The sequence below is a fragment of the Ricinus communis genome, chromosome 2 (assembly GCF_019578655.1).
Source record: "Ricinus communis isolate WT05 ecotype wild-type chromosome 2, ASM1957865v1, whole genome shotgun sequence".
NCBI classification, from domain to species: domain Eukaryota; kingdom Viridiplantae; phylum Streptophyta; class Magnoliopsida; order Malpighiales; family Euphorbiaceae; genus Ricinus; species Ricinus communis.
The window spans coordinates 7,831,507-7,845,031 of NC_063257.1; the positions used below are offsets into that span (position 1 = coordinate 7,831,507).

Genomic DNA, 13,525 nt, shown 5'->3' on the forward strand with positions numbered 1-13,525 from the left:
ATTATCATGAAATATTATAAATAATTACTTTTTCTTTTTCCTTTGTATTTTTTATTTAAAAAAAATATTCATTCAACTCATTTCATACTTTCACTTGGTACAGATTTGATCCGTAAAGAACGCATTTAACTGTACCTAAAGTTGTCTTTATGGATTTGATCAATGTTAAAACGTACTAAATTAGTATTATATCACCGATGATATATTGTGTACACAAAGCTTTGCAAAATCAAATTAACTGAAATGTGAAGAACACCTTTATTGAATATGAAAAAAAACTCAATCTGTAATCAATTAGTGATATGGAGTAAGTAATTAACAATAGTCATTCAATCATATTTCAGAATGAAATGTCGCAGATAGATGGAGCTAATTACGATTGCTAAATAATCAATTAGTCATTCAAATAAACTCAAGAACTTAAAAATGATCATAGTTGTTATGATAGAGTTTTAGACAGATGGTTGCATTTAAGAAACTAAGTATTTGTATTATATTATTAGTCCATTGATAATATTTTAAATTTATCTTATTAGTTAAAATATAAACCCCTATAATCGGTCCATATTATTTGTTTTTCTAATAAGCTTGACTCAAAATTTAGTATGATACATTTTTTTTATTAAAATGGCACATGTTTAAAAATAAAAAAAATGTTAAATATCTCGCTATTTTTTATCTCATCTATTATTTACATAATGTGACATTTTAATTTTTAAAAATCAATAAATACGACGGACAAAAGGCGGGATAAAAATAGACTATACAGCATCACTCTAAAAAAATAATGGACCCACCAACATAATTTGTCAGTGACCTTCTGTAATAAGTCATTTGGCAAGTGACTAGACCAGGCAAATTCTAGCAATTTCCTCTTTTAAAATGATAGGGCAAGGTAAATTCAGAAGCCCTTCTGATTCATATTTGGCTGTTCTTTATCACACGTCTTCTAAGTAAAGACCTATACTACGGTTATGTCCCAACCCCTGTGATTAGAACAAATTGATGCGTCACATCCTACAAAGACAATGCATCCATATCAACATCCCTTAATAATAATCTCACATTTTCTGTTACTTTCTTCTCAATAACATCAAAAGCTTCATATAAAACACGACCTAATTAAGTTACTTCCCCACCCACCATCACAACTCCATATATCCAACTTCACCCCCCCACCGCTAACACCACCACCACCGACGAGAAGAAACCTTGCGGTTTACCATGGCAATTTGGTTGACAAAATCAAGAACGATGACCCATTATTTAAAGAAAAAGATTGGTCTGATGGGAATTCCCAATCAAACTCGTAATTCCCAACCTACTGCTTGTTCATCATCAGGAATTCCGGTCGTTGAGAATTACGCAACAAGTTTTCCGCATGTATGTGCTGGCAACTCCGCCTTCTCTTTCCCCTGTCAGCGATTCAAATCCACCGTAGGCGCTGGCCAACTCGATCCGTTGTACTCTAGTGATGATGACAACACTCAGGTATATATCTAACGTATATTGTTCTTTATTAATGTTATCGAAAATCTTATAAATATTTGTCTTGCACAAAGTCTTTAACACGCGAACACACCATGAAGGTTTGTGCTGGTGTACGAGCCATCTGGCAAGCTTATGAGCCGTTATTTTCTGGCCTGAGAATTAGGGTGGAAATCAAGATCACTGTCATAGGTTTGGCCCCATATAGTTGGTTTTTATGGACCTCACTTGTATAATTATTTAATTTCATCTTTCACATCGAGTTAAGTTTTAGTTTATTTAGATTTAGTTGGTTTAATATTAATTTAAGTTAAACTTGAGTTCAGTATAATATTACTTATTTATTGTTCACGAGAACAAATGAGCCAAAACAAACTTAAATAGATTTTAATATAATAATTGTATTCTAATGACTAAATTATTAACTAAACTATTGAGTTTTTAGATAGTTTATAAGTTTTGGATAGTTTATGAAAGATTTAGTTCGTTGCTTCATATATTAATTAGATATAAATCTATATATAGGAAAAGCATTGTTTCATAATAATTTTATAAATAAAAGATACATGCATAGAAATTTTTATTCGAACTTCACACATGGATTTAGACAGGCTGATCCTTTTATCACGAGGGATTGTCATCATTAAAATAATAACATTCAGGTAGCCTCAGGAGTATGGGCTCTAATCCTTATCCTTATAGCTGTCCAATTCTTGGCGTGGCAGGCAGGAAGAAGAAAAGATAGACTTGAACTCTTCCTTTCGTAGGAACCCATTATTTCTGCAAACTTGAAATAATCGGCTTTAAAAAGCAATCAAAAGAATGAGTTTTAGATTAAAAGAATTGCAATGAGTTTCGTCCGACCGATATTCATTTATGAGTCGCCTTTATAACCCTCAATATTTGAAATCTAATTTCCTTTTTTTTAAAAAAAAAAGGTTTATTCTAAAAAATAAAAAATTTAACAAAAAGCTTTATTTATGCGTGTGTGTGTTTTATTTTGGGTAGTAGAAATAATGGGATTGATTTGATGGTTCCCTGTGTGGGGGGAGGATGACATATTGCATGTCACTTTATCATTTTTTAGAAGACGTGGCTTGGTTCTATTTGATGATAATAAAATAAGAGAAAGAGATTGCCCTTTTTGGAGATCATATCATCTGAAATGGACGTGGAAGGAATTGTAGGAACAATAAATTAATTTCCTTTTTCTTAGAAGTCGATAGCCGTATAAAATTGAATAAGTTATTTCCTTCTCACAAATGTAAACATGAGATGTGGGAGTTGACCCAATTTCTACAATTGAAATTCAAACTTAAGAATTTAATCCCAATTTTCTTTTCACTTTATTTTCTTACAAAGGGACATAAGAGTTGTTTTAATAAGAGTTCTGTGTCATAGAAATTGCTTATCTGATATGTGATAGGTGCAATTTTTAAACAAGTTAAACACATGCTTATGGAAAATGTTCAAGTAGATGATTAGCATGAAAGGTATGTTTTTGGGTTTTGTTGAAAATATTAATTAATTCTGAAACTCATACTTTCTTTTCAGTCTTTTTGACAATGGTGATGTGGATTAATAATGTAATCAGATCTCTTTTATCAAAAAATAAAATAAAAATTAATATAATCAAATCCCTTTTCTAATTAATATAAGTTATTTTATTTTATTCTTTTTCTATACATATGCATATGGATTTAATATTATTTCTTATAGTATCTGTGCTGTTACTCTGCCGCGATTGTCAAACATGATTTCTGATGTCTCAGGTCTTGGATTTTCCTGGAGGCAAGCTTACATTTATTTCTGAAATGAAGTTCATTTCTGGATCCAGTCAGAAGAGGGTTCCATGCTATCGAATTCTTGATGAAAATGGAGATCTAATAGAGAACAGTGATTTTGACGAGGTAGCTCTCTTTCCATCGATAAATCCAAGCATATACAGAAAATCATTCACTGTTGTAAAAACTGTAAAGAAAGAAAAAAACTTGTTATTTTCTTGGCACTTTCTCAGCTCGTCAGATTTTAACTGTGGTTTCTATGTTCAATATCCAACCCACATCTGAACATGAACTTAAAATCTAATATCAATTTTTATTAGGTAAGCAAGGAAATTGCAGTGAAGATGTATAACGAAATGGTCACTCTTCAAATGATGGATACCATATTCTATGAAGCACAGAGGCAAGGAAGAATTTCTTTCTATGTTACATCTATTGGCGAAGAATCTATAAACATAGCATCAGCAGCTGCACTGACTAAAGATGATGTTGTCTTGCCTCAGGTTCATATTTTTTTTCTCTATTAATTAATATGGCCATTGCTCAGTTGCTGATCATATATGATTAATTGGTGTCCATGGAATTTAATGTCAGTATCGAGAACCCGGAGTACTATTATGGCGTGGGTTCACGCTTCAAGAATTCGCAAACCAGTGCTTCGGAAACAAGGCTGATTATGGAAGAGGCAGGCAGATGCCAATCCATTACGGGTCTAACAAGCATAATTACTTCACTGTTTCCTCACCTATAGCGTACTATTCCTAATAACATGTTTCTGTTTTCTTTGGCTCTTCTTGTGCACGATCAGCTGCAGTAATATTTGTTATTATTGTTTATGCTTGTCAGTACTCAACTTCCCCAGGCTGTTGGCGTTGCTTATTCTCTTAAAATGGAAAAAAAGGATGCCTGTGTAGTCACATATATTGGAGATGGCGGTACCAGTGAGGTAATAGCATTGTTAGTATCTCTATTTTGTACTTCTATTTGTGATTCTCGAGTTTTAGATGTTAATTCCCAATTGTTGATTAATGTTTCAGGGAGATTTTCATGCTGCTTTGAACTTTGCAGCTGTAACGGAAGCACCTGTCATTTTTATCTGTCGCAACAATGGTTGGGCCATCAGTACCCATATATCCGAGCAATTTCGAAGTACTGATTCCATCTTTGTCTAAATTGAACCCTTTCTCTTCTAAATTGAACTCGAAGATCGAGTTGTTCTTTTTTTTTCTTTTCTCTTTCTGTTTTCTTTTTCTTGTTTCTTGTTTTCATTTTTTTAATCTAGTACTGTATGAGACATGTTGTCTATGTTTGCTTATACAGTATGTTTTTGCAGGCGATGGCATTGTTGTTAAGGGTAAAGCTTATGGCATCCAAAGCATCCGGGTAGACGGAAATGATGCCCTTGCTGTGTACAGAACAATTCGTGCAGCTCGCCAAATTGCTGTAAGCGAACAAAGACCTGTATTAGTTGAGGTGAGATTGAGTTTCCTCATGATATTTTCTTGCCAATGTCCAGAATGTAGGCAAACTTCAGAACTCACCTTTTAAGATTTCGGCAATTGGTATCACCTTGTCAAAATTTGAACCGAGCCTGTAACATTCTGTAATATGCCATAATACCCTTTTAATGTCAGAATCCTGTCAAGCTAACAAGCTTTCTTACACTTTCAGGCCCTTACATATAGAGTGGGACACCACTCCACATCCGATGATTCCACCAAGTATCGGCCAGCAGATGAGATTGAATACTGGAAAATGGCGCGAAACCCTGTAAATAGATTTAGAAAATGGGTTGAAAGAAATGGCTGGTGGAGCGATAAAGAAGAATCAGAGCTCAGAAGTAGTGTCAGGAAGCAGGTAAAAATCTTAGCAGAATTACTTATCTAACATCTATTACTTGGCAGAACTTTTATCCAATCTATTCGTCTTTTGACAAACTTGTTTCCGGCAGCTATTGCAAGCAATTCAAGTGGCAGAGAAAACAGAGAAACCTCCACTTGGAGACATGTTCACCGATGTTTATGATATTCCATCATCAAATCTTCGTGAACAAGAGAAACAGCTTAGAGAAACTATCAGTGCACATCCACAGGACTATCCATCTGTTGTACCGAGTTAAAATCAAGAACTCTAGCATAGTGGATTAGAGTGAAATAACCCACTACACTCCTGAACATGTTACGAACTCTCATTCTCCAAAACTTTTACAGCCTCACATGATAGGCTATCTTTTAACACTCAGTAACTCTCTTGCACTCCCACAGAATGGCCAAGGCCATCTTTATAGGCCAATAATATCAGTGACTGACAAGGGCTTCTACATTTCTACAGAAAATAATGTACCTGTGAAGTATTAAAAACTGTTGTTAGTTACCCTGCAAAATAGAAAAAAAAAAAAAAAGTCCATTTTAAAATGAATTTGCTCTTAATATTATGCCATATTTGAGCATTATCGGAGGAATGGTACATAGAATATCCGAACAGCATTTAGCCTATAAAAACAAACAAAGAATAACAGTACACTACAAAGGACATGTCTAGGTTGCTAATCTAATTATGAATGGTGGAAGGAATATTCTATCTTGATTCCTACATTAGAAAAAGAATAAAAAAATCTATGACTATTATTTAGAAGTTTTACAATAAGAATAAGGTTTATACTATTTAAATCCTTTTCTTTTCCTGAAGAAATATGAGAAAACGCTTTCGGATAATAATTGCTTAGAGATAATTATTAAAATCATAGATGATAGACAATAACATTTTTGTAGAATGCTTTTGTTTTCTTATTCACTTAAAATACATCATACGATGTGTCTAGCCATATTTATTCTTCACATTTTCAAATATTTTTTGAGATGCATCTCATTTAGGCAGAGATATAAACAAATAAATTATAGAATTTTTTTAATCATTTTATAAATAAAACATTACGAATTTCTATTAACCAATTTGTTTTTGCGAAAATAATTTATTCTCTCATCTCATGCTATCATTCAGATACTAAAAGTCATTTTTGGTTTTAAATGAAAGTATTCTTTACACTGATTCATTTGATATTGAGTATTTAAGTTTAATGTCACCAAAAAATGAAAATACAGCTATCATATCTTTGGTTGCTAGAGTTGAAAGAAATCTGGAAGTTCTGTATTAAATTCATGAAAGTTTAAGCACTGAGAATGTTTTACCCTTGAATTTCAATTATATGGTTGAAAATTTACCAAAATTAAATTTAAATCTCGAATAATGAGTAGATATTTATTAAATAATAAAATCTCAACTATTCAAATTGAATTGGCTAAATGGATATTTGTACTCTGAACTTTGTTCATATAATCACTTTTAACATCTTGACTTTTGATATATCCTAATCGTAATTTTAATTTATATTTTGATATTTAAACACTTATTCATTTACGTGTATTGCTCATAAATATTTATATGTTATGAAAATATAAAGTTCATAAGATTAAACCAAAAATGAAAAGTATTTAAAAGATTAAATAAATAGAATTAAAATATATATTAGATTAAATTAAAAATTAATGTTGGAACAATTAAATGATTAAAGTTTAGATATTTAAATATGTACTCTGTGGTCCAAAGTTAATAGTTACAATTATATTAATATGACCTAGCATATGTATTAATCTTGACAAGATACTAAAATATATAATAAAAGTATATCCATTTTTTGTTTATCAAGCCTTATACAAAAGAGCTAGCCAACTAATAATTCGTGCCTGCCGCCTACATTAACACATATAATTAGGTTTAACTCTCACTCATTCCCTTAAAGTTTTTCAAAGACCAAAACAAGTTTAAGAAAAAAATAACTATAAACAAAAGATTTATCTTTCAGAGCCATTGAGAAGGAAACAAGCAAAACAAAAAAAAGAAAAGAAAAGAAGGTTTGAATTTGTCATCAATTGCACAACAATGTTCTCATTGTTTCTATCTTCGATGGCTTGTTAATGAACACTTCTCGCATATCCTTAAAGCATAATTCCTGTCATATTCCTCGAATCTACTCTTACTCTCCTTGATTACTACTAATCATACTTTAATAAAATGTAGTCTTTCTTCTTTTCTAAAACAAAAATCAATCTCCAAATAATCGTAACAAAACATCATTGGACAACCAATCCCAATCTAATTCATTCCTCTCCATATGCCAACGTATTTATGCTCTCTCTTCCTCGCTCTTTATAACTGCCAACTGCCAACAACCCTAAACATCAGACATCAGTTTCTTGATCAAGATTTTATAGTTAGTTAGTCGGTTAGTTATCAGTTAATTCCGTTAATATTGTATAATGGAGAGCCAGAGCCCACTTTCTCCTTGTCATATCATCATTGCTTATGATGCCACTAAGGATCGTGGTGTGCATGAATTTAGACGCACCGTCGACGAAGTCAGAATGAGAGGTGATATTCTTCGTAAAGGTGATAATCTTGTCGTTCTTGGGGTTCTCCATAAGGTGCCTAATCCCAGTAAGTGTTTCAATTATACATCGTCTGTTTTGTATTGGCAATTTTTGTTGTTTATATGGTTCTCTGTGTTCTTAGGCTCAATTCTCAACTGGGTTCTTGGAAGATATTCTTTTGTGAAAATAGATAATACCTTCTCTTTTATCATTTTTTTATACTTTTATTGCTGTATGATAAGTTACAAAGTACATCCCTACCAATAACACATAATTGAAATATGATCGTCATCTTCACAAAAAAAAAAAAAGAAAAAAATTGATTGTCATGTACTCACTAGTACCAAATAATGAGAATAGATGTAAATTATTTCACTGCTTCATTGTAGAATGTCTGTGTCATTCATTTACATAGAGTGCATACGTTCTTGAGGGTTGACAAATTTTGATACGATTCAATTAAACATAATAAGATATATATGTAATTCAATGGATTTGGATTTGAGATAAAGTGATTATATGATTATAAATGAGTCAATCCATTTTTTTATCTGTCTAACAAGTGAGTGACGCGAATAAACACATTTATTTAAATGGATCAATAAATTAACATGTAATATTTGATATATATAAACATAGTTAAACAAATTTATTTTCTATTTATATAATATATATATTTATATAAGTAATTTTATTAATTATAAAATTCCAATTATATTTTAGAATATTAATTCAAATTTAAACCATTTTATATTTGAGTAAACATATTTTTAAAATTTAAATAATTAATTTTATTGTTAAAAATATTATCTAAATTTAATTTATTAAATAAATTATACAGATGAGCTCGTATAATAACTTATAATTAATAAATATTCGTATTTAGATTTAATATTTTGACATAATTAATTAAATGAATCGAGTTCTATCAATAGTTTTTGACAGACACACGTGAATTTCTACTGCAACACCATGTTATAGAACTTCAAACAAAAGTATAGAGCAAGTAAAGCATTACCATTTTTTTTTTTTTTGTCATTACAGCTAAAATTAATAATATTTAAGCTGATATATCACAGATTTAACAAATTTAAATCTAAATAAATACAGTCATACGAAGATTCTTCCTTTCATAATGATAATGTGACACATTGCATCTATAGCTGAATGATTGTTCACTGGTTTCTAAGATGTTCTATTAATTTCTACGATACAGTGAGCTAATCACTGATCAGAGAATAAAAGAATATCCTGATTTCCTTATTTATTTATTGATTTTTATATTTTGTTTGTCTCTGGAGTGGGTTATATGAAAGCGTGTTCTGAGTCTTTTGGTGGGGCAAACGTTCGAGTCATGGAAGAGGAAGTTACAACCAAAATCGATGTGTATGTAAACATGCTCCTGCGCAGTGCTGAAGTTTGTGAAGATGAAGGGGTACGCTCTCCATCTTTTGCACATAAAGGGGTAATTTAGATGTTTCTCTATCTTTCATATTCTTTTAATGTGGAGACCAAATAATATATGCATTAAAAGTTAAACTTAGGGGCTGACAGAATATATACGTCTAGAATTTCTTGGCATCCACACAGGTTCCTATGAATGAAGAGAATTGTATTTCAATCCTGTTAGAGTGTTTAGTATGCTTTCAGAAGTCTAGCAGCTTCCTTGAGCCATCACTAATTGTCTTGAGAAATCCCCTTCTTATTTTAACCATAAAACTAAATAAACTGAAACTTGACTGAGGGACATTTGATGCTTCTGCTTCAGAATGAAAACAATTTCCTGAAGCAATTCGTGTGACAATGTATTTCCAGTCTTATCTCTTCACGAAAAAATATTTCACTGATTTATGATTCTGTTAAATAAAGACGAGCATTATTTGTATGATATATGCTACAGGGATCATTTGCATTCCTGACAAGCATGTTGTTTTCAACTCTTTACTGTTTTTCTTCTCCGTTCTTAATGAATATCTTGCATCCAAATTAAAGGTCAGTATTGAAGTCAAAATCACAGCTGGAAGTCCCATGAAGCACGTTATTATCCAAGAAGTTGTGTCTTATAAAGCAGCTTGGATTATACTGGATAGGTAGTGAACTTCCTTCTTCACTTAAGTTATAATTTTAATGTCATTGGTGGCTGGTGTTGAAGCTTTTGTTGTTCTGTTCTAACTCATCAACCATATCTTTTTACCTTCTTGAACTTTACCATTCCATCAATGACAATGGAAGTGAAAGACTGATCCCTTGCATTTGGTTTCTATTTTTGACAGAAACTCATGATGCTATCTTTTAAAACGTTATTTTTCCATGCTTAAAGCGAGTAGGCAATGTCACACAAGACTAGTGTATGATGCATAGTCCCCACGACATTCCTTGGAAGGAATATCATACTTTGAAGATAAAAATCTGCATCTGATTTCCATTTATCTTGGATTGTTCACTCAAGTTTCTCACGATAGCATCAGAATTAATCTTCAATAAAAATTGTATATTTAATTTATGTTCTTCTTGTTTCACCTAATTTAATAACCAAAACATCCAAGTTCTTCTTCATAAGCATTTTTCATTGGCATAACTCGTTGCTCGTTTACCTGAACAGGCATCTGAGAAGGGATTTGAAGTTTTTTCTTAAACAGATACCTTGCAAGGTTGCATTGATCCAAGATAACTTATCTGTCGTACTTAAGAGACCTCATTTTACAAATGAAACAGATCCTATAGAACACAAACCTTTCTATTCCATGTCTAAACCTGTCCCACTGTTGAATCCTCAAGAAGGTGAGAACGATGGACAGTCTGTTGCCTCTTCCAAAAGCAACTTGTTATCTAATAATTCCCATGAAAATTCTGATACGCCTAGGACAAACTGGTTTCCTTCGTCTTCACATGGAGTAAAGGACCATAACTTTTCACTGGATTTTGGCGCCTCTTCTAAGCTACATATATCAGGTTGTCAATCTTGTTATATCTTCACGTATGTAAATAATTACACTCTAAACATTCTGAACTGTGAAAAAACTGATTATGTTTAAGTATGAATATAACAATATGTATATTGTTCTTCCTTCATGGTACACAAATTACAGAAGATAATAAACACAATCAAATCACTCAAAGGAACCGTAACAATGCGGCTCGATGGGAATTTTCCGAAGCACCTATCCTATGTTCTTCATGTGGAGCAAGTACTGAATTGTACATCAAGGATTCAATGCAATTCACTTATTCTGAGATTCAGCTTGCAACACAGCAGTTCTCAAAGGAGAACTTGTTAGGAGAAGGTGGATATGGACATGTGTATAAAGGTGTACTTAAAGATGGACAGCTAATTGCAGCGAAGGTACGCAAAGAAGCAAGCACACAAGGATTTACAGAATTTCACTCTGAGGTATCCGTTCTAAACTTCGCCCGGCATAAGAACATTGTCATGCTTTTGGGGTTTTGCTGCAAGGAGGATCGTAACATCCTGGTTTATGAGTATATTTGCAACAAGTCTCTGGACTGGCATTTATTCGGTAAGAACCGTCAATCAACATTGGTCTAATTCATTACTGAATTTATACTTAATTTTAATTTAATGAGAGCATTTCGATTTGATTTATGTCAATCGTTAAATTTTAATTAGATTTCATTTTAGAGATATTTGCTATTAAGAAATTAAAACGGTAATAGTGATTAAGAAAAGGAATTTAACGCATCAATTTCTAAAAGGCTGAGTCAATAAAATAAAAGGCAATTGAAGTTGAATGATTCAATAAGCAAATTAGCATCGTGACATATCTGAAATTAAGTGTAAAATTCAGTGACGGAAGATATAATTACTGAGTTTTTCTTTGTTGGTAGCTAAACTTTTGGTTGATATTTCTTTCCCTTTGCTAACATTTGTACTCTTATTAGATAACCAAGCAAATACTCTTGACTGGCACCAAAGATATTCTATTGCCATTGGAACTGCAAAAGGGTTGCGTTTTCTACATGAAGAATGCCGTGGCGGTCCCATCATTCATCGAGACGTGCGGCCGAGCAATATTCTACTCACACATGACTTCGTCCCAATGGTGAGTATGCAGGCCATATTAATGGTACATGCATCTTCTCGGTTGCCATATTCTTCTCCATATGCATTTCTTATATATTGTTTTAGACTTTTAGTCATTGGAAAACTCTGTGCATAATGCTTAAGTGGGTTAGTGTCAGATTGTTTCTGTTATTTAATGATGGCCTTACTGTTCCAGCCTTGCTGGCTGTTACACCAATGCAGCTTTCCTAACTGCCTTGTGAATCAGTGTTGCAAGTAGTAGACAGATTGAAATTCCATGCTTAGATTAATCGGGTTACTTGTCCCTTAATTTGGTAGTACTCATTTGATTCACTATATGCAACAGAAATTAATTACTGGCAGTAGATACCTTCCCCGATATTTTGACATACATACTAGTACTTTCATTTCTCTTATTTGACTTAGGATTCTGGGAAAGGGGCACCTTTTCTTTAATAATAAATTCATTTAAATTGGAATTTATGGTTTTATCTTCAAACAGCTTGGAGATTTTGGCCTTGCAAGATGGAAGACTACTGATGAGGTGCAGACAAGGATACTGGGCACACTTGGGTATGCCTTCTTTAATCTATTTGTTTGCAGGACTGCAAATTGTATGCTAATTTTGTCTAGTTAAACAATCAAGATTTGGTATTTGGTCTGTGCAGATATCTTGCTCCAGAGTATGCAGAGAATGGGTTTGTTTCCGTGAGAACAGATGTCTATGCATTTGGCATTATTCTCTTACAACTAATATCAGGACAGAAAGTAGTAGATTCAAAAAGAGAGGAAGGGCGACAATCACTTCGACAATGGGTATGCCTGATTTAATTTCTGTTCTTTCAATCAGTGATCAACTTTCACACTTTCCATTTAATCAATAATTATCATTATGTTTTTACTTTCTTTCATGGATATTAGGCAGAACCAGTGATTGAGAGGCTTGCGCTGCATGAACTTATCGATCAACGTATAGCAGATTCATATGACACATATGAATTATACCTCATGGCTAAAGCTGCATACCTATGTGTACAGAGAAGCCCTGAAATGCGACCATCGATGGGAGAGGTACTTGGATATTTCTGTTTATGTTTCTGCATCGTTCTATTTATATATATTTGACTATTCATTGGGTTCTTGATTACAACAGGTTCTCCGTCTTCTCGAGGGAGAGAATAACCATGTCCACCATTTGCGGGAGCATGTATTACCACATTATCCAAGCAATTGAAGACGATGAAGATGGAATATACATATCATTTTTGTTTTTCATAGAATATATCTATCCTTTTTCTCCATAGCATTCAGTGGTCGTAGCTTCTTATGTACTTGCTTATTAGATAGCCCTGTTTTGGCCATTGATAATTAGTTTTGAAAAATTATTCAGGAAGAACGGCACCTTCTTACTGAATAAGCACCCTTCTGTTTTTTAGAAGATCCTGGAGAAAAGGGACACCTACACTCCCATAAAGTGACATACCAAAGCATTATATGTTCATTTTCTGCTGTAAAAATAAATAACTTCAAATGAGATAGGTCCATATTTCATGGGCATTTGATCTAATTTCTTTTGCAAATGGTTGCTTTGGTACGTAATTTGTATTAATTTGTTCAGTTTCATCTCAAGAAATCTAATTGCTTTAATTTACATTTACATTTATCACAAAAATAGAAATTATTTCTATATGCACGGCCTAAATTCTCTTTTCTAATAATTAAGAGAAAATTTAAGAGTTTTTTTTAATTTTCTCTTAATCATTTATCTCTGACCCCTCAGAGCT

At 32.5% G+C, this 13,525-nt stretch overlaps 2 protein-coding genes across 4 annotated transcripts; both read left to right on the forward strand.

Moving 5' to 3' along the window:
* The first annotated feature begins 941 nt into the window (after positions 1-941).
* Positions 942-5,594, forward strand: LOC8270932 (2-oxoisovalerate dehydrogenase subunit alpha 1, mitochondrial). Of its 2 annotated transcripts, none has more exons than XM_002520216.4 (9): positions 942-1,491; positions 3,261-3,398; positions 3,593-3,775; positions 3,867-4,024; positions 4,119-4,218; positions 4,310-4,421; positions 4,606-4,745; positions 4,944-5,129; positions 5,224-5,594. In XM_002520216.4, exons 1-9 carry the CDS (start codon positions 1,225-1,227, stop codon positions 5,389-5,391), a joined length of 1,452 nt encoding a protein of 483 aa, XP_002520262.2. In that variant the 5' UTR covers positions 942-1,224; the 3' UTR covers positions 5,392-5,594. The 2 variants fall into 2 exon arrangements, with proteins under 2 accessions (XP_002520262.2, XP_048227331.1); XM_048371374.1 differs by lacking the exon at positions 942-1,491 and adding an exon at positions 2,841-2,981.
* A 1,238-nt stretch (positions 5,595-6,832) lies between these two features.
* LOC8270931 (serine/threonine-protein kinase CDG1) lies at positions 6,833-13,308 on the forward strand. 2 transcript variants are annotated; one of them, XM_025157552.2, is made up of 10 exons: positions 6,833-7,766; positions 9,001-9,164; positions 9,692-9,789; positions 10,302-10,651; positions 10,789-11,217; positions 11,600-11,760; positions 12,244-12,314; positions 12,410-12,557; positions 12,663-12,812; positions 12,895-13,308. In XM_025157552.2, exons 1-10 carry the CDS (start codon positions 7,589-7,591, stop codon positions 12,973-12,975), a joined length of 1,830 nt encoding a protein of 609 aa, XP_025013320.2. In that variant the 5' UTR covers positions 6,833-7,588; the 3' UTR covers positions 12,976-13,308. The 2 variants fall into 2 exon arrangements, with proteins under 2 accessions (XP_025013320.2, XP_015575351.2); XM_015719865.3 differs by having other exon boundaries at positions 6,834-7,766; positions 9,001-9,134.
* Positions 13,309-13,525: the final 217 nt, after the last annotated feature.